The sequence below is a fragment of the Andrographis paniculata genome, unplaced genomic scaffold (genome assembly GCF_009805555.1).
Source record: "Andrographis paniculata isolate CXL003 unplaced genomic scaffold, ASM980555v1 Contig15END, whole genome shotgun sequence".
Taxonomy (NCBI): Eukaryota; Viridiplantae; Streptophyta; class Magnoliopsida; order Lamiales; family Acanthaceae; genus Andrographis; species Andrographis paniculata.
In genome coordinates this window covers 454,230-475,887 of record NW_026137435.1, presented here as the reverse complement: position 1 = coordinate 475,887, position 21,658 = coordinate 454,230, and the positions used below count along the sequence as shown (strand labels likewise).

The 21,658-nt window shown below is 31.0% G+C and overlaps 4 protein-coding genes and 1 non-coding gene across 5 annotated transcripts; 3 read left to right on the top strand and 2 right to left on the bottom strand.

The window, feature by feature from the left end:
* Positions 1–95: 95 nt before the first annotated feature.
* Positions 96–3,548, bottom strand: LOC127260251 (3-methyl-2-oxobutanoate hydroxymethyltransferase 1, mitochondrial-like). The gene is made up of 5 exons (XM_051287962.1): positions 3,013–3,548; positions 1,757–1,963; positions 1,538–1,684; positions 629–682; positions 96–534 (listed from the first exon to the last, which is right to left on the bottom strand). The coding sequence occupies exons 1-5, from the start codon at positions 3,439–3,441 to the stop codon at positions 283–285; spliced, it is 1,089 nt and encodes a 362-aa protein (XP_051143919.1). The 5' UTR covers positions 3,442–3,548; the 3' UTR covers positions 96–282.
* A 6,792-nt stretch (positions 3,549–10,340) lies between these two features.
* On the top strand, positions 10,341–14,132 carry LOC127263186 (uncharacterized). Its single transcript, XM_051292208.1, has 10 exons — positions 10,341–10,692; positions 11,084–11,220; positions 11,313–11,483; positions 11,803–12,039; positions 12,150–12,250; positions 12,335–12,407; positions 12,484–12,552; positions 12,663–12,770; positions 13,443–13,568; positions 13,709–14,132. Exons 1-10 carry the CDS (start codon positions 10,371–10,373, stop codon positions 13,901–13,903), a joined length of 1,539 nt encoding a protein of 512 aa, XP_051148165.1. The 5' UTR covers positions 10,341–10,370; the 3' UTR covers positions 13,904–14,132.
* On the top strand, positions 13,795–15,377 carry LOC127263194 (uncharacterized). The gene is made up of 2 exons (XM_051292221.1): positions 13,795–13,918; positions 14,512–15,377. The coding sequence occupies exons 1-2, from the start codon at positions 13,881–13,883 to the stop codon at positions 15,140–15,142; spliced, it is 669 nt and encodes a 222-aa protein (XP_051148178.1). The 5' UTR covers positions 13,795–13,880; the 3' UTR covers positions 15,143–15,377.
* Positions 15,378–17,144: 1,767 nt separating this feature from the next.
* On the bottom strand, positions 17,145–19,210 carry LOC127260055 (reticulon-like protein B5). Its single transcript, XM_051287707.1, has 5 exons — positions 18,847–19,210; positions 18,243–18,423; positions 18,011–18,152; positions 17,710–17,779; positions 17,145–17,612 (listed from the first exon to the last, which is right to left on the bottom strand). The coding sequence occupies exons 1-5, from the start codon at positions 19,079–19,081 to the stop codon at positions 17,443–17,445; spliced, it is 798 nt and encodes a 265-aa protein (XP_051143664.1). The 5' UTR covers positions 19,082–19,210; the 3' UTR covers positions 17,145–17,442.
* A 2,036-nt stretch (positions 19,211–21,246) lies between these two features.
* LOC127263449 (small nucleolar RNA snoR145) lies at positions 21,247–21,397 on the top strand. Its single transcript, XR_007841481.1, has one exon. It is a non-coding gene; the product is annotated as a small nucleolar RNA snoR145 (small nucleolar RNA).
* Positions 21,398–21,658: the final 261 nt, after the last annotated feature.

Sequence of the window (21,658 nt, the reverse complement as noted above, 5' to 3'; positions counted from 1 at the left end):
CTGTGTGAGCTGTTGAGACTATAATATGTGTATTTTGTTTACATGCGACATTTGTATTATATTAATAACATATGCAGTGTATTACTGAATTTTAAATTAAGCACGATAATCCCCTCCATTTATATATATAGTACTGTTAATATAACAATATTATTATTAATAAATGGTGGCACCCGCCATTCATTTAATTGACCAAAAGTGGCTTCCAAGATAGTTTATTCTTGAAAAGTTGCAATATTTTACAACAGCGCCAAAATGATCTAAAGCTGCTGTCTGCCTGCCTTAATTGTTATTTTCAGGTTGATTTTTGGCCTCAAATTTTTGAGCAGCATCGAATGCAGCCGAAGCCGCCTCTCCCAAGCCCATACCCTGCAGTGCTTGTCTGAATCCATCGATGTCCGATGCCCCGATTTTGTAAGGACTGTGAGCCGACGACGGGAAAGACCCGCCTGCGACTTCTTCCCTGTATTCCGAAAGAGCCTTGGTGATGATACCTCCCACCTGAGCGTATTGCTTGCAGAACTTTGGGGTCACCTATTCGTTGATTTAACATTTTTGTTAGACCAAGTTCAACTAATGAGAATAAATCAATGATGTAGTTAGTTAGTTAGCCGGAATGGCGTTTAACCTTGGCGTGGTGTGGATGTTGTAGCATCCCGAGTAGATCGTGGTAAACCAACACCTGTGGACAAATGGATATTAAAATTCTTCACTTGTCCAATGGATTTAATAATGGTACGAAAAAAGAAAAAAAAAAAAAAGAAGAGATAGACTACATAATTTCAATTAACAGAGCACAGGTTAATATATCTCATGTACTAAACTTTACAGAGTAGTATGTATTGTATGAACTAACCTAACTTGCTATCTACACATTTCTCAATTAATATTATCACATTAATGATAGTATATTTTGGACGAGCTAATGTAACACCAAATTATTTACACGATTCCCGATTAATATTACTCTATTCGTCGTTCAAATCTATGTATATATTTTTTTTAAATTATCAAAAAAATTATTCTTATTTCTTATTTTTAGTAAAAAATCATACAATAACATTTTCTTTTTTTTTTACTATCAAAAGAAAAAGTAACTAATTATTATTAAAACTCATACCCAGTCAAATAAGGATAGAATTGCATAGTAGAAAGAGTACAAAATAAAGCAATACATAATAAAAAAAAAAAACAACTCAAGTTAACACGACAATTGTATTGTAATGACATTAAATGAGATTTGTGCCAAGATAACAGATGGGTAGTAGTAAACAAAGGCTCCATTTTGTTCTTCCAAAGTTTTTTCTCTCACGTTTTTTCAAAAGTATTAATACACTACACACATTTACTATTTTTATATTCCATACACGATTTTTTATACCTCACGTAAAATTTTTCTTTTCCAATATTCTTACAAAACAAACACACTCACAAGTAGTAAATACTAAGGCATGCTCCAAGAATCATTCATATTTAACCAAATGCAGTAGAATAAAGAACACGATCATCATCTAAGGCGACGCAAGAAAATACTAACTTGACCGCTGCAGAAGGGGCCGGCTCCAATTCCAATTGTGGGGATCTTAAGGGCTGTGGTTGCTGCAGCAGCCACAGGTGCCGGGACGCATTCCAGCACTACAGCGAAACAACCTGCCTCTTGCAAAGCCATCGAAGTCTCCACAACCTGCAGCTCATGATTTCATTTTTTAGGTATAGATGATGAGCATTGTTTTGGCTTAGCACATTTGTAAGTTACCTTGACTGCACTGTCGATGTTCTTCCCTTGAGGCCGGAATCCTCCAAGAACACTAATGGCTTGAGGAGTCAGGCCGACATGCCCAATCACTGCGATTCCAGCTTCGACTATAGCTTTAGCAGCAGTGATTCTTGATGGCGCCCCACCTTCTAGTTTAATGGCATCCATTCCCCCTTCTTTCAATATTCTCACAGCAGCATCAACTGCCTGTTCACAATTCATACTGCTGATTAAGGATTCATTCAAGTTTTTTACGGCTATGGAAATTCGATTTTACAGAGCACACAATTCGTACTGAAAATTTATTCATTCCAGTTTTACAGATATGGGAAAGAATTTGATTATACATAGCACACCATTCATACTGCAAAAGCAAGGATTCATTCTAGTTTTACAGATATTGGAAAAAATTCGATTACACAGAGCACAAAATTCATACTGTAAATCAAGGATTCATTCTAGTTTTACAGATATGGGGAAAAATTTGATTATACAGAGCACACAATTCATACTGCAAAATCAGGATTCGTTCCAGTTTTACAGATATGGGAAACAAATTAGATTATACAGAGCACATAATTCTTACTGTAAATCTAGGATTCATTCCAGTTTTACAGATAAGGGAAAAAAATTCGATTATACAGAGACACAATTCATACTGAAAATCTAGGATTCATTCCAATTTTACGGATATGGGAAAAAATTCGATTATACAGAGCACACAATTCATACTGAAAATCTAGGATTCATTCCAGTTTTACAGATACGGGAAAAAATTAGATTATACGGAGCACACAATTCATACTGAAAATCTAGGATTCATTCCAGTTTTACAGATATGGGGAAAAATTCGATTATACATAGCACACAATTCATACTGCAAATCAAGGATTCATTCTAGTTTTACAGATATGGGAAAAAATTAGATTATACAGAGCACATAATTCATACTGAAAATCTAGGATTCATTCCAGTTTTACAGATATGGGAAAAAATTCGATTATACAGAGTACACAATTCATACTGCAAATCTAGGGTCCATAGCTATGGAAATTCCATTAGACAGAGCACGCAGATATGCAGAAAACATGGTTAACTGGAAATTGAGCGAGGGAAACTTAGCAAAGCTCAAGCAATTAACTAAGTTTCAGCATTGAAGTGAAATTCAAGGAAATAATCGATCGTGCTGCTGTAATTTTGAAACCCTAGCGTTCGCATTTAACAGATAGGTCGTCTAAAATTTCAACAATCCTCACCTGCTGCGTACTGGATTCGTAACTGCCGAAAGGCAAGTCACCGACGAGCAACGGACGCTTGGCGCCACGCGCCACCGCGCGGCAGTGGACGAGCATCTCGTCCACCGTGATCGGGAGCGTAGTGTCGTGGCCGTGAACCACCATGGAAGCCGAATCGCCGACCAAGCATATGTCGATCCCCGCAGTATCCAAATGCACCGCCGACGGGTAATCGTAGGCGGTGACCATAGTTATCCGCTCTCCTTTCCTGTACTTGCTGCGGAGGTGCGTCAGCGTCACGCGCCGGGTAGGGTCCTGAGGCTTGGGGCCGCCATAGACGGTGTCCTCAGGGACATTGCTGAAACAGCGCCAGTTCCGGGAATTGCAGGATTTTCCAATGACGGCATAACTGCCGCGGAGGTTTCTGGATAACGACGAGAGAATTCCCATTTAACGGCACGCGGGAGGAAGATGAAGTAGATCTGAGGCTGGTTTTGCATTGATCCTTGGAATTGGTTGTTCTGTATATATATGGAGGCGCCGTAACCGTTGCTGAGATTACCGGTTCATTTGGAGGCGCCTTTTTCAGATTTCTGATAGTTTTACGCAATTATTACATACTAAAAAATAGTAAAATACTTTCAATTTCAAACGATTCATTTGATTTGATACGTAATATTCTCGCGTCACATTTACATGTATTTTAAAATTAAAAATATTTTTATATTTATATAATTTTTTTTTTTATAAATTTTATTTTATTGGTATTATAATACACTAATTGAAATATTTTTATAATTTTTTTAATTTGATATAATAATTAATATTTAAAAAAATTAATACGAAAAAAGTAGATGAGACTCTTAGAGCCGAGTCGGACGAAGATGGTATATATTTCCTCTTTTCCGAAAAATTTAAAATATTATTTTTATCATTTTTATTTATCTCATTTGAAAATATTCATTTTCTATTTTAGAAAAAATAATAATATATTATTACCAATATACCTTTATTTTTTACTTAAATTACTAACATATCATTATACATATAATCACTTTATACAAAAAAGTCAATAACAACAATATCAAAATCTCATACAGGCTTTCCCTAACGAATATAATATTATTATTTTCTAATCTACAAAACCTCAAATAGCCAATTTCTAAAAATATTACACACATTAATTTCATTTAAATTTTCTAGTTTATATTTTAAAAAAAATTTAATTAGACTAATTAGTTATTTTAATATTAATGTATAGTTCTTTTATATTATATGATAATTATTTTCATTGATACATAGTTAATTATTTATCAACTATATTTATTCTAATTTTTTGCATCAACAATAACTCGAGCACGCTAGGTGGGATGTAAAAAGTAATATTTAAGATAAACGAGATTTAATTAGTTGATAATAATAAATTATGATATTATTTTACTATGTTTGTCGTATAAGAATTATGTCATTTACTTTTTGTGTATAATTTACTCTGCAAATATAATTGTATTTTTATTATAAAAGATTAATAGAAATATTTTATATTTTTTTCTTTATTTGTACTATATATTAATATAATTAATATTCAAATATTTATATACAAAAAGCTAACGACGGTACGACACATTTCTCATGGGACGAAAATATTATTATATTTTTATATGAATAATATCGTTGTTATCTTTAAATAAAAATTAATATATACTTCATCCGTCTCAATAAAAGTAGAAAGACTAAATTAACCCTATTAGTATTGTATGATAGAAAGGTAATAACATTTGTGTAATATATTGTAAATTGTAAGGGTATTTGTAATGTTAGGTACATGGTACAATTACTAAAAAAATGGATACTTTGTTATGAGACGAACCAAAATAAAAAAATGAATAGATTGTTAATGGACGGAGAGATTATGATTTATTTAAACATTTTAAATATGATATCTTAATACAATATATGCAATATAAATATTATTTTTATAAATAATACAAATACAAAAAATATTTATATATAACTAAGAGAAATTAATTATATATACAAAAAAGGAATTTTATACTCTTCCCGTCCCGGTGTAAGATTGTCGTTTACTCTTTACACGTAATTGTTTGAATATTAGTATTATAATGGATTGTAGTGAAAAAGACAAAAATACTCTGTGTAATATAAAAGTAATGACATTTGTGTAATATAGTGTAAGTTTTAAGGGTATGTATTATGTTAGATAGGTAGTACAATTACTCAACTAGAAAATAGTAATCTTGTTTTGGGACGGATTAAAATGAAAAAATGACAATATTTCAATAGGACAGATGGAGTATTTATAAATATATTTTAATTGTTCTTTTATCAAATTTTACTCGATTTATACTATTCATAAAATTTTTTTCTAAAAAACATCAACTTAAACTCATATTTTTTATTTTTATATTATACTAAAAATTAATTTTACATTCAAAATATCACATCAAAATATTTTTATACGACATCATAGAACTATTTAAATTCAAAATTTTTCATAATTAAATTCCGAACAAACACTACTCAACCGACAAAAATAGTATAGTCTTACCATATGTTCTGCAAAAAAATAATTGTGTTCTGAGTGCCATTTTGTTTACAGTGCATTTATGAGTTAGGTCCAATTTTATAGACCGGGAATTGAACACTCTATCTTTTTTACTATTAAAAATAATAATACAATTTTTTATGAACAATATATTTAATTTATATATTTGTATTGTACAGAGTCTCTTTTGTCGTCATTTTCAATCAATAGGATATTGATTATAATACTTTAAAATAATATTTATTATTCTATGATATTATTACAATTTATAAAAGGTAAACTTTTTTTTATTTTTATTTTTATTTTTTAACTGGATTATCTTATCATTTTAGTCCCGTAAATAGAGCATGTCGCAAATTAGTCTTATAAGTGAAATTTTTTTGTTGTTTTAGTCCTCCGGCGTCGGAGACGCCTGTGTGGCTCGCCGGAAGCCACGTTGGTCAGCGACACTTGACGGATACGTGAATTTTATTTTATTATTTTTTAAAAAATTGGACCAAATAAAAAAATTAAAAAGGCAAATAAACTTAAAAATATATTTTAAATCAATTTTTAAAAAATAAAAAAAATGAAAAAAATAATAATAAATCCGATGCCGGAGGATTAAAACAATAAAAAGTTTTCACTTATAGGACTATTTTGCAACAGACTCCACTTGCGAGACTAAAATGATAGGGGAGTCTAATTACGAGACAAAAAAACAGTTTACTCATTTACAAAATATAAAATTTAAAAGTTAAAATATAATACTATCTCCAGACAGCTCTAAGGCGTCCTATTTATTTTTTGCGTATTGATATTAACATATTAATTATTATATCAAAATGTAGTATAAATTAAGAAAAAATTGCAAAATACTTTCATTAATGTCTTATAATAATAATAGAAAGACATTTGTATAAAAAAAAAAATTATACAAATATAAAGATATTTTTAGTGTTAAGTATAATAACGCAAAATATAAATATGACCCTTAAAAGCGGACAAATAGAATATTATAATATTATAAATGTTATTTATATATTATTAAACAATTAAAAAAATTAAATAAATATTAATAAAAATAATGGATTAAAGATACTGATTAATATAAATGTTAAAAGAAGTAATATCAATGTTAACCTCGTGAAAGAAATAAATTAGATAATTGAATAAAAGTAATAATTACAACAAAGAGTAGGAAATACTATTTTGGTACTTTTAGCAAAATGATATTCTCCTTCCGTCCCAATTCAATAGTTTTATTTATCATTTTTGTCCGTTCTAAAATAATAATCTTATTTTTCATAAATAACTATATAATCGTAAAATTACTCCTATTTTTTTATTTTTATTACACAATTGCTACTACTTTTTACACTAATACACTCACAAGGACAAAAAAAAGTCTTTTATCCATACATTTTACCAACTATCTATATAATATCAATATTAAAACTATAGTTCTGGGACGGAGGGAGTACTTTTTTTCAATCCATTTCAATTGGTTTTTTTTTTTTCTTTTTTATGTACCATTTTAATTGATATATTTTATTTTTGGTAAAATTTACTAAATTGAAATATACTTACAACAAATACTTTTATTTATGTTTCAAACTCTTATAAAAATTCTCGCTCGTTAAAATTATCCTTTATCCGATTAATAACTTATTCTTGTTATAGCTGCAATATTTTACCCTTCTCAACAAAATTATCTATTTTACGAATCAACTGAATTAATTCTCATTCTCTAATGAATTTCTTTTATCTGTAATTCCATTATCTACTATCATATCTATAATTTCATTCTATGTATCAAACGCCCCTTAACTCTTAAAAAAAAATATATATATATTTTTGTATTTGCAATGATAAAAATATCAAAACAATTATCTTATACAATTTTACTGGCCAATAAATTTCGATTATTATCTATTTATATTAAAATATATCTCCAAAAGATTGAGCATATATTTAGACGTAATCGAGATAGTATGAATTATGAAAAATGAATTTAAATTAATATAGAGGATCAAGTTAGGTAGGATTACAATAATATTATATACAATAATTTCACTTTCCGTGCCCATTATGTTTTTGTCTCATAACATAACGGTTCAATGCTTAATAATTGAACAATTGTGATTAGCGGCATTTAAGATGAATAAATAATTTAAAGGAATTAAAAAATATATTAGTAAAAATAATTATTATATAATAAAAATAATTATAAATTAAGATGATTAAATAATTTAATTAAAATAAATAAAATTATAAATTATAAATTTTAAAATGTGAATTGAGTGTATAATTATATTTCCAATATATGAAATGAACGATTTATATGGGATTGACGGATATGGAAAATGTGGACAAATTAAGTGGGACTGATGGAGGGTCTCATTTACTTTTTGTTTGTTCATTTTATAATATTAATTATTATATCAAAAGGTAATACAAATTAAGAAAAAATTGCAAAAATATTTCAATTAGTGTCTTATAATACTAATAGAATGACATTTGTACAAAAAAAAATTATACAAGTATTAAGGACATTATATCACTTTATATTTATAAATTACACCTCGACTCTAAAGAAATAAAATTATATCACTTTAAAAAAAATAAAATTACACTTTATTTTTTAAAAAATAAAATTGTATACTATCACTTAAAAATAAATTATACATTATTTATTGTAACACCATACTCTAAATAGGTTGATGTCTTCATGAAAGGCGTGTTTTATGTGGACTTAAAAATAACAATAATAGTAAGTAAATAAATTTATTGTAACACCATGCTAATTAGAGTCTATACGGTAGTGTATTAGTAATAAGATTTAAATTTTATTTTTATTTAAAAATATTGAATGTCTTATTTTACTTTATTTTTTAATTTAAAATAATGATTGAACATATAAAAATAGATACTTAGGTTGTGTTTGTCTGTGAGATTGAATTTTTATTTGAAATTTGAATAATAAAAATTTTAAACTGAATAGTTGTATGATGTGATATAAATAGGTATTGACGTGATGTTTTAAATATAAAATTTATTTTTAGTATAATATAAAAAGTGAAAAATATTTATTTTGATTTGATTTTTAGAAAACTTTTTTTATTTTTTTTATTTATGAATAGTAAAAATTGAGGGAGGTTTTAATAAACGAATACACCCTTAGAATAAGATTTGTTTTTCTTGTATTTTCACTTTCTATTTTTGTGTTCATTACTTTTTCTTTGAAAACATCACATTTAAGTGGAGGTAATTAATTGAAATTTTATCAAATTTTGGAACTTAAAAAAATTTGTGAATATAGAAAATTCATAAAGTTCGTGCAAGGTTTGATAGATTTATTTATTTGTTTATGTATATTATTTTCATAAACTTGACAAGATTGTGAAATATATATTTGTTATTCTCGCCTCAAAATATCTGGGATCGATAAGGTTCCACATGAACAAGATTTGAGGTAATGAAAAGAAATCGAGACTCGACTCGATAGTGAAATTCTATGGCTTGATGGTCGGTCCAAATCAAAAATTTAATGTGACAAGTGAACCACAACAATATCGAGCAAAGTCTCTCCAACTTTTGTGTGACTTTCCCGTCGGGCCTGGTTTGTAGGGTATTAGGTTCGGCCGGGGGTTTACCCAGTGCGCACTTTTGGGTAGCGGCTATGGATTCCCACGTCATAAAAAAAAAAAAAAAAAAAAAAAAAAAGTCTGCAACTTTGTGCACGTCCAAAAGCATTGAGTAAAGACTCTGCAACGACAAACAAGTCTAGGAGCCCGTCATTTTGGGAATGTATCGGAAGCCCATTGGACTCGATCCAATGAAGCAAGCAAACAGACTCTGATTAGAACATCCTTTAGTCCAAGTCGGGGATCAATTCATTGGAGAAACACTAAATCAAAATTATTTGGTCTAATTGCTTATAAAAAAGAAAAATATCGAATGTTCTTGGAAAATCCAATTTGAAATACTCGTGGAGTTAGACCGGTCTAGACCAACTCCTGTAGATGAGCCGATTTTAGGACATTCGAAATTGAATAATAATTAAATAAATAGAATAGACTACTCATGACAATAATATGCACATTATTTTCGAAAGTTTTACTTAAAAACTCTACCGTGCTTATCTTAGAGTAATTTGAGGATGAGTGACTTATTGAAAAGTCTTTGAGATACACGTGACTGAGGATAGAAGTGTATTGAATATAATATTTAATCTAGATTTTTAATAGTTCTTTAATATATTGAACTATTTAAACCAAAAATTTAAAAGTACTTTCTAAATAAACAAAAAAAATAAAAATATTTAATAAAATTCTAATTAAATAGACTCCTTGCAATAAAATTTTTAATTTGTTCATTACTATAGTATGCTCAATTTAGTATTCAGTATGAAATAGAATATGAATTGAGTATTAATTATTTTATTCGGATTCGAATTGGATCTATGATTATTTAGTAATATTTTTAAAAAAATTAATAATACATTTATTTTAAAAATATTTTAGTTGAATTTAATTAATTTATTTATGATAATTTTATTATAATATTTTAAAAAATAAATACATAAATTTTAATATATGTGTTAAAGTTTGGGTCTGGATTCCGGCCCAAATTCAGATTGCAATTATAAGAATATATTTTGGGCCGGATCCCCGAATATAATCATATCCAGTTCAAACGTTGAGTCTAATAATATAAATTCGGGTCGGGTCTAGGTTCCATTTGACCCGACCCATACCCGACCATGGCCATCCCTTCCGTCGAAAAGATTCATCCGCTCCTTCTACTTGCAGAAACATTAGAAAATGGCAAAATGCGAGTGCAAATGCGGACAATCCTGTTACTGATAACGCCACCGGTCACTCCTCAGCGCCGCCGTAAGCTTTTGCACTACACGCCGCCGGTCCTCTCCAAAAACTCCTATTTCCACTCCAATTGTAAACCACTTGCCCAAATATCGTCAATGGCCGACAACGCCGTCGCCCTTGCCTCCGATGGTACACATGTCGCTGGAGATTGGTTCTCAGTGCCTGAACTTCGACTCCGGGACCATCGCTTCACCGTACCTCTAAATTACTCGCTGCAAGAATTTACTTCCCCGAAGATCACGGTCTTCGCTCGCGAAGTCGTCGGTGGTAATATATATATGTATATTTAGTTTAAATCGAGAAATTGGCGTTTCGAGTGAGTTTGGGTGCTGCAATTGTGCGTTTCTGTTGGTCATTTCCTAAGAATGAAGTGAATTTGTGCTTTAGGTTTGTCATTATGCTTTGCGATTTAGAAAATAAATTTATTGTTCAAGGATGTGATGCTGATATTGGATTGATGAACCAGTAATGAAGATAAATTTGTTCTGAAATTTGATCAAAAGGTGATACAAAGCAGTATTGATCTTTCTCCAACAAAAATTGCTTGGATGATTGCATAATTTTACGCTTCGGATTTGATTTGTCTTTTGAATAATTCCCAATTGTAACGAGATGAGTATATTCAGTGTTCGTCGTAACTGGAAACTATTTTTTGCAGTTGGGAAGGAAGAGCTACACCTTCCTTTTCTACTATACTTACAGGGTGGGCCTGGATTCGAGTGCCCTCGGCCTACCGAAGCTAATGGATGGATACATAAAGCAATTGAAGAATACCGTGTTGTTCTAATGGATCAGGCATGTTATTACAAAGTGGTTCTTGGTTTCGGTTGTGTTTGTGCTTGTTGTAAATTTTTGTTTTTTCTTATGCTGAAATGTTTGCTGCACAGCGTGGAACAGGCTTATCAACACCTTTGACAACATCTTCGATGTCTCAATTTAAATCTTCGGAAGAGTTGGCTGATTACTTGACACATTTCCGAGCTGACAATATAGTGAATGATGCTGAATTTATTCGGATAAGGCTAGCTCATGATTCAACATGGACGGTGTTGGGACAGGTGCAATTTGTTTTTTATTTTCCCCGTGTTCATACACATAGATTTTTGTGGTTAATTTCATGTATTCCTTTTCACTTGCTTTCTTTGTTCATGTCTTCGTAAGAATTAAAATCATCTCTCAATTGGGAAGCCTAAATAAGGACACTTTCTACCTCTTTCCACGGATAAGGGATCCCACAAATCTTTTGACACATTTTCAGATTTTAAATAGTTAAGAACATTTATCTACCTTTTAATGTATTTTATCCGGAGAACATTCTTGAAGGTTTCTTGATATTCTTAGCTTGGCTACGTTGCTGAAATTATTACGTTCCTGCAGAGTTATGGGGGCTTTTGTGCTGTGACTTACCTGAGTTTTGCTCCACACGGATTGAAACAAGTCCTTTTAACTGGCGGGATCCCTCCAATTGGAAGTGGATGCACTGCCGATTCTGTTTACAGAGCTTGCTTTGAGCAGATTGTACGTCAGAACGAGAAGTATTACAAGAGATTCCCTCAAGATATTGCAATAGTCCAAGAAGTGGTAAAATATTTAGCAGAGTCTGAAGGAGGAGGGGTAAGAAGCATATTGTTTATACAAAACTTCCCATTTCCCCGACCATACATGAAATAAATTTCCATGCTCGTCATTTCTCAAGTTCCTCTATATTTATGTGATTTACAAAGGTACCTCTTCCTTCGGGTGGCGTCCTGACACCGAGAGGACTACAGTTGCTGGGATTATCAGGTTTAGGATCTAGTACGGGTTTTGAACGATTGCACTACATGTATGTTTATCATCAAAAGCTCCATCTGTAGAAATTGATTATTTTTTAACAATTTACTAATTGTATCGTTTATGTTTCTTACAGGTTCGAGAGGGTATGGGATCCTATATTAGTTCCAGCGGCACCAAAGAAAATTAGCTACTACTTTTTGAATGCAGTGAGTAATACTTAATCTCCACAATCTGAATGCAGTTAACGTATTTTTTTTTATAACGCATTTGATCGTCATACAGTTTGAGAGGTGGTTGGATTATAACACTAATCCCCTATACGCAATCATGCACGAGTCCATATACTGTCAGGTAATATTTCTTCTTATGGGCAACATCCGGCGCTGATCTTATACATGATATTGAGAAATTTCTTCAGTATTCTTGATGCTTAAATAAAAATGTGATTGTGTGCATTGAAGCGTGCTTCGTCTAGTTGGTCTGCCCACAGAATCAGGGCTGAAAATGATCGTCAATTTGACGCAATTAAGGCTGTCAAGGAAGGGCGCCCTGTGCTTTTTACCGGCGAGGTATGATGCAAAGCCCTATTGAAAAATTTTAAAACATAAGAATGTTTTCGTACATCTGAGGATAATATAATTTTTGAAGTCCCGAGTTAAAATTTGGTTACAATGTGCCATGACGATTGCAATATGCAATTTATGGATGTATTGACTTAAAAAAAAATGAATTATCCTAAATCCGAAACCACAATTTGTTGATGGATATATGTACTTTCTAGGTGCGTCTCTATAGCGTTTTTAGTTTTAGTTGTTTTGGTATTAGGTATGGAGAAGTTAATACTCCCTCTGTCCTAATTCAAAATACTCGTTTTGCTAGTTTCGTTTGTCTCACTTTAAAGTATGACTTTTCTAATTTAGAAAAAATAATCATACACTAATAACAAATACAATTACTTTATACATAAAGTCAACGGGCTAAAATATTAAAAATTCTTGCACATTTCCACTAACTAATAAAATACTATTATTTTTTAATCTACTACAAAACCCCAAAAGGTCCATTTCTTTTGGGACGAAGGGAGTATAATCTAAGAAATAATGTTTAGGGTGAATTATATTTTGTTTTTCATTGAATTGTTGATTTTTTTTTGTAATATTATTCTAGAAGTGTGTTTCAATTTGTTGCGGGGTGATCTGACCCTACGGACGTATCTTTTTGCTTTGTATATTGTACTGCAGATGATCTTTCCATGGATGTTTGAAGAAATTCATGCATTGAGACCTTACAAAGACGTTGCAAACATACTTGCAGAGAAAAAGGATTGGTCTCCTTTATACGACGTCGCCACCCTGAAAAACAACAAGGTTCATTGCAATCAAATCTTATAATATGAAATTCTTGAGGGAAATGAAATTCTTGCTCGATATAATATGCTATGTAAATGAGGGTATAAAAGATGATGATCGACGGCGCCTATGACCGTAAATTATTAACTTGAATACAGGTTCCAGTTGCTGCTGCTGCTTATTACGAAGACATGTACGTAAACTTCAATCTGGTGAAGGAGACGGCTTCTGAGATAGCCGGAATCCGGCTATGGATCACGAACGAGTTCATGCACTCGGGGCTGCGGGACGGCGGCGGGCAGGTGCTGGAGCAGTTGTTTGGAATGCTGAATGGGAAGAAGCCTCTGTTTTGATACAATACATAAATGGTATGTATGTATTTCCTTCTTTTTCATTTCTTTGCTTCCATTCCTTTAATGGCTTCTCTACTTTGCTGTGTTTTTTCTTTATATTACGAAACTTTTTTCAGGCTTGTGTTTTTACTTTACTTGAAAGTGTGTTTTTGCTTGCGGGTTTTCGGGTTGGGTTTGGGGTTTTGAATAACAGAATTTTGAATTGAGATGGATGCTTAATTTGATATAATTAGATGTTGACGGGATAGTTTGAACTTAAAATTATTTTATTAGTGTAATATAAAAGTTAAAATTTAGACAGAGACAGGTGGGACAAAAAAAGCACATAATAAAGGAGTATTTGGAGCACAACAGGCAATACTCGCATTCAATCAGAAAATCAGCCACAATTCTTCAACAAACTTCTTCATTCCTATGTTCTATGTTCTTTACATTTACCAAAAAATGTGATTAAAGATAATTCCAAATCAATTAATCATCACTTCTCGTTTATATCTGCAATAGTGAAATACACACATACATACATATATATAAATATATATATGTACATTTTCTTAGAAATCATATTATATATATATATACACATATGTACACATACATTTTCTTAGGAATCAAGTTCAAGAGATGGCGGAGACTTCACACAACATGGGCCATCCGGCCGCCGTCTACGGGGGAGAAACCACCGCGGAAATCCGCCGGAAGTGGCGGTGCAGCTGCATTGCCGCCTTTGTGGGCATAAATGTCGTAATACTCTTGATCTTGATATGCATTGTGTCGGAACTTAAAGTCCCGACTATTCGAGTGCGCAAGATGAAGAACCTCGACAAGATCGGTTTCCTCGACAGCCACACAAATTTAACCCTAATTGCAATCCTATCGGTGAAGAACCCCAACAATTTTGTCTCTTTTAAATACGGGAATACGACGAGCTTACTATTCTACCATGGCGAAGTGATTGGGGAGGCACGGGGGCCACCGGGGAGGGCAAGTGCGCGGCGAACTACACAAATGGGTGTACGAGTCGAAATTATGACGAGTCGGATCGTATCGCAACCCTGGTTTTATAAGGATATGGGTTTGGGGGTGGTGGTGATTGGAATCTATTCGAGAATTGGCGGGAGAGTCGAGATTTTTGTTGTTAAGAAATATGTAGTAGTTAAGATGAATTGTATGGTTGTTGTTAATGTTACGAGTAGGAAGGTTCAAAGTCACAAGTGTACTTACAAAGTCAAGCTCTAGGTTTAAGGTATTGCCAACAATAAGTGTTTTTAAATTTAGTTATTTTTATATTAGGTAGGTAGATTGCAATTAGAGTACTGTTCATATGACCACACTAAAGTTGTGTTTGGTACAGAGAAATGAGGTCAGAGAAATAGAAATTACCTCATTTCTCTTGTTTGTTTGAGTCAGAAAAATAAAATTTGAAAAATAAATCATTTTTATTTCTCTATTTTTAGTTCTCACAGCAGAGATGCAGTATATTTTTTAATTTTCTTTTAAATTTTTTTTATGTACTATTTAATTTTTATATATTTTTTAAAATTATATTATTTCAATTATACAAAAATCAAATTTAATTTATTATTAAAGTATTTAATTTTTACAATCTTTTAATAAATTGTACTAAAATATAATCTTTAAAAAATATCGTATATAATTTATGGATTAATTCTCATTCTCTATTCAATTCAATTTCTCTCTAATTTCTCTCTAAGAATTGAGAATTAAATTATTTTATTTATCTGAAATATAGAAAATTGTATATTTGATGCAATATATATATTTATATTTTATATTTTTTTATAATTATTAGATTATATTATTCAAATTTTATAAAACATCATATTGAATTTTTATTATCCAAATATTTATTTTTTTCACTAATTTTTGAAAAATTACACATAAATTTGATTTTATAAAATATCGGCATCTAATTTATTATTTTAAAAAAAAATCACCAAAAACATTTCTTCATAAATTCTCACTAGTTAAATTTTCTTTTATTGCCAAGTTAATCATTTATTATTGATCAATTCATCCAAAATAGCTACATTTTTTTTACATATTTCTCAACTGAATTCTCTACTAAATTCTCTTTCTCTTGCAATTTCATTTTCTTTACAAATCGCCCCTAAAGTCAATCAACATCCAACCACAAGACAGGTAATAAAATATTGTGTTATATAAAAACATTATATAGTTATACCATTTATATATTATTATGTATCGTATACATATGCTTCATATGCTAAAAATTAATAATATATTGTATTGTACATCACTATATTATTATCTGCTGTCAAAATATATACGATATATTATCATGTATCGTTATCTGGGTCAAATAATCATACAACACATACCACCATTATTATGTTTTTAAAACACAATATAACTGCTCATGTTCCTAACTAGTACAAACACATATGTTGTATTAGTCGAAACCATGTGTTGTCTATCTATTTTCTATGTGCTGATTAACCTTAATCAACATCTTATTCTTTCCGTAATTGGTCTATAGTTACTAGAGTTGGCAAAAACTAACCCGACACGACTTGACACGAAATAATTGGTTTTGAATCAAATATTTCAATCCGATTATGTATACGGATTGACAAGAACACGACACGATAATAAACGGGTCGGGTTAGGGTTGAGGCTCTCAACTCGAACCCGATACGACAATCCGATTACAATATATTAATATTGATTAATATATTTATTATATATATAAATAATCATAATTTAATAATTTTTTCATAAATTAATTTAAACTAAATTCAATTTTAAATAATTCAAACATAATTTACGCTCAAACCAATAAAAACTAACATAACACGACAACAAAATAAAAAATTATTTAATTTGAATCAAGAAATTAGACTTAATTATGTACACGGGTTAACGCGAGTCAACCCGAACCCGACACGATAATAAACGGGTTAACACGAACCCAACACGATAATAAACGGGTCGGGTTAAGGTTGAATAATTTAACAAGCACGAATCGACCCATTGCTGGCTCTTATAGTCAACTACTATAAATGGGATTGTAAAGCAGATAACAATGCCACATACCAAAAATGTCTTTCTTCCTACCATTGCTTCAATCTCAAACAAGTATTACATCCTACAACTCTAGTAACCGAAGCAAGTATCGTAAATCTTCTAGAGTACCTAAAGGTTTCGTATTGTCCCAATAACTAAAAATAAAAGTAGAGCTGTACGTGTGCGCGAGCAATGAACCAGTAGAGAATATACAAGTGATCATCCGTTTATGTACTCTAATATGTTCACTAAATCCAAATCGCCGTGTACCTTGTAACTATATATATACACATTATACTTCTAACATGTTAATGTGCATAATGTTAGAAGGTAATCTTCAAAATCTGAATACCAAAAGATTCTTACTATACAAACAGCACCAACAATGCTTGAATTTATAGCAAAACGAGGAAATAACAGCGCTTCTCGTTAAAACTGCAGAATAAATATCAACGGCAAGAATGGCACATAATATATACATAAGCAATTAATCACTCTACCTTTTTCTTGTCCATTTGTTCCTTAGGAAGCCTGTGCAGTACCTTGGAAGAAAATACAGCATACACTTTGCAAATCTCAGTTATCGCATTCTCGGCAAAGGCATCAATTTTTTCGCTGTACGTGTCATACAGAACTGGTAGAGTGTACAGGAAACAAAATGCTGTGGGAAAAAAAATAAATTATAACATTAATAATTCATCAAAACGTTGGAAAAGGAAAAAAAATTATTTAAAAGTGCAAGGGTGAGAGGTTATTACCAATATAGAACAGCGTCAGGAAGTTCCAAAAGCTGCCCACAATTGAAATAATCCACATAACAACAACAACCTGATGAAATCGAATACCGTCAATACTTAAAAACAGATGAGATATAGACGGAAAGAATTAGCGCCTCTTAATGATGCAAACCCACAATAGCTTCAATGTATAAATGTGTACATGAATGAGACATTTTAACAGAGTTCGACAATCAACAGTCGTAGATTCAATAATTAATCATGAACCAGAAAATTACACAATTGGGTCTATGAATATGCATAAATTTCAAGCAAATCTCACCATAAGGAACCTCTTGAGATCCCTGCTTACAGCAATCTCTCTCAATCCTTCAAGAGCTTCACTGATCTCATTATGAAGAGTTGAAGCAAACACGAGAAATGGATCCTTAGGAAGGTGAACTGCAGGAATATGGGGAGGTCTCCTGCAAACGTGAAAGACATGGGGATTGAATAGTTGCAAAGGAGTTATTTCTACAGTGGCATTTAGAAAGAAAACCATCAGATGATCTCACTTGTTGATTAGCGTCGAGGTATTGGACCATAAGAACAACAGCCCAAGGCCAAGGATTGTAACGTGGCAGATGAGAGTAAGAAAATGATACTCAAGCACTTCAAAACAAAACCAGATTGCAGTCACCACGCAAAACACCATAGTAGCCGTCGTCTTGTTCCTCCACCAGAATATTTCAGCAGCTACAAAATTCATAACCACAGAGGATATTCAAAATCATACTTCAGTTTGATCTTAAAAGGTAAATGCCACAGAATCAACAACGTTTCTTAGTGAAGGTCCAAATTCTAAACCAGGTTTCAAGAAAATTGCAAATATAAGAATTAATACAGATTTCCGGAGAGTAATTCAGTTTCAATGTTTTCATTTCCAATTGCTGCGGGCGAAACTTGTGCACTGAATCAAAGTACCATGAGATACAGACATGGAACACAGCATTTCTTCCAAATGATTTTGTTTCGCAGCAACTTCATGACATATATAACTAATTCGATTGAATCCAAAACAAATAACAATAACTAGTTTATCGATACATCAGATGGCTAAGAACAATTATAATAAAACTGAATGATAAAAGAGTAAAGATAAAAGAGCGTGATACTTACTTTGGCCTCCATCATCCACCTCGGCCGGTCTCTCACGGACGAAGACGCGGTTAAACCTCTCCTTGACGGAGGAAGGATGTGGATATGGCGAAGGCGTCTCCCTAACCTCTGAATCATTAACCTCCGACTCTGAGTCCAAAGTCCCCGACGAGTCTTCATCGCCGTGAATCTTATCAGACATTTGATCAATCAAAGACTCTCCCCTCGGATCCGATATCTCCTCCGGCTCCTCCATAGCTGATCTTCACTACCGATTGGAATTCCGCTGCGGAACCAAAGGTTTGAACAATGAAGAGAAAAGAGACGACGAAAGGCGAAGATACAAGGAAAAACAGTATAAGCGTGTGGACTCTGCGTCTCTGCGACTGCCAGTGCGAGGTTTATACGAACCGGAACCCGAGCCTGAGGCTTGGAGTTCGACTGCGGTGCGAGGTTTATTCGAACGGAAACCCGAGCCTGAGGTTTGGAGTTTTCCTCGGCAGCTTATTTCATTGCTTTCTTCAAATCGAATAATTATATGAAAGTGAGTAATTTAAAAATAAAATATAATATTTTGAGAAATTTATTTAAATTTTGTTAAATGAGATAAAGTAGGTAAAAAATAAATTATCTATGCATGTATACTTTTTTTTTTTTTTTTAACTTAATGACTAGACTATTTACAAATTTAGAGATAATAATATAATAAAAAATACCATACATATTTATTTTGATTGAATTGGGGAGGGACATTTTTTTAAAGGTATATAGAGAGAGCGAGCTGACTTAACCAAGTCGTCGGCCGTTGGGACTTTTACAAGTCTTTAGGCTTATTGTTATTATTATTATTATTATTATTATTATTATTAGAGTTAAGATCAAATCATTACAAAATATTTTATTTTATATTTAAAAACAATGAATGATGTTAATAATAAAGAAAGAAAAATTGGGTGTGCTTATTTTGATTAGTTTGAAAAATAGATTTGTTTGAGTTTGTGAAAAAAATATATATATTTTTTTAAAAAAATATAGACATGAAATAGTAAAAAATTGTAAATTTTGAGTAAAGAAATACGATTTTATTTTATTTTTTAATATATATATATAAATCATGTAATACCATTATGTTGATATGTTTGCTTAAAGATTTGGGTTTAGTCCATTAGTTTTTTAAAAGTTCACATAAATTAATATTATACAATTATGACAAATTTATAAAATTCATTTAAATCAATAAAAAAAAAATCAATATGGATGAAATGTATGAATTTTTTACATTTATGATTTTTTTTTAAAAATAAATTAAGGATTTGTTTCTCAAACTATTTTTTATTCAACATATTTTTCAATATATATAATATATATTCAATTATTTCACAAAAATCAATGTACTATATAAAATATAATTTTTTATATTAACAAAAAAATTAACTATAATTCATATAAAAATATCTCAAATCAAAACATCCTTAATCAACTTTCAATTGAATATACTCTTGAAATGTAACAAAAAAAATTAAAATATAATTAATTATGATAGTTCCCATTTCTAGGACTATTGAGCATTAATATATATATATTTAATGTAAATACATATATTATATATATATATATATATTTCTTCTTGGATTTCAATTTTTATATTAAATATGAAAAATTATATCCCAGTAGTTTTATTTTTTTTATTTTTTATTTTTTTTAAAAAAAATTAAAGATAATTAACGGTATATTTCTTTTTAATGAATTTGAGAATAAATTAATTTGAATTTAATATAAAAATAATATTTAACGTGATATTTTGTGAAAAATATATATATTTTTTTAAAAAAAATAAAATTCAAATAATAAAATTTGAAGAAACTTTGAAAAAAAAAAATATACCCTAAAATAACGATTATAAAGTGGCATATGTTTTTCTAGGGTTTGATATGTGTGGCCCAAGAACAGACACTATTCCTTCGGCCCACTAAAATTACACTCAAAGCCATCTAGGGTTTTTTTCACCACCAACTATAAATACCATTTCCCGTATCTGAGTTCTCCAATCTCTTATGTACCTACATGCTTCTCCCTTTTCATTTGTTGATTCGATTTTTGCGATGAAGACGAACGATGTAGTTGATTGCACATAATCACTGCTGCAAAGTGAAAGCAAATTCTGTTTCGGTTCGTATTCACTGAGCACAATTTCGATTTCGATTTCGATTTCAAATTCATTTTCATACTCCATATATAAATATATATATTTGATTTTGGAAGAAATTGAAGGACCTATGAGCGATAGGCAATTTAACAATGCCGACTCTGCTAAGTTTGCCTTCAGAAACGGATTTGATATTTGATCGCCGAGCCGGATGATTTCTGTTCCGGTTAGGTTCTCCTAAATTTCAAACAATTTGAAAACTGTATTTGTAGTAAGATCGAAGGTCCCAGCGGAGATGAACTATGTCTTTGACGACTCGTCTCTAACACTATGAACAATACCTTCGTATACTGATGTTTGGCCGAACCAAACAACGCCTCGGAATTTCTCATTTCGGTGCGTTTAGAACCCCTCGGCTATACCTGTTAACAATATAACGAAATCGTTGTTACGCTTTACCTTATTTTAGCTAAGAAAACTCTGTTTGATTTTATTTGATCTATTTTCTGTTCTGGTTGTGTTTTCTTTCATTTCCATCTGATTTTTAAAATGTTTATTCATTTTGCATTATTGGATGCTAAATATCTCAGTATGTTTGTTTTACTTTGGAGCTTTAATAGGAGTCAATGTGTTAGATTGCTATGGATTGTTCGACATGTTTGTTTTGTTTCGTATTTTCGCAACATT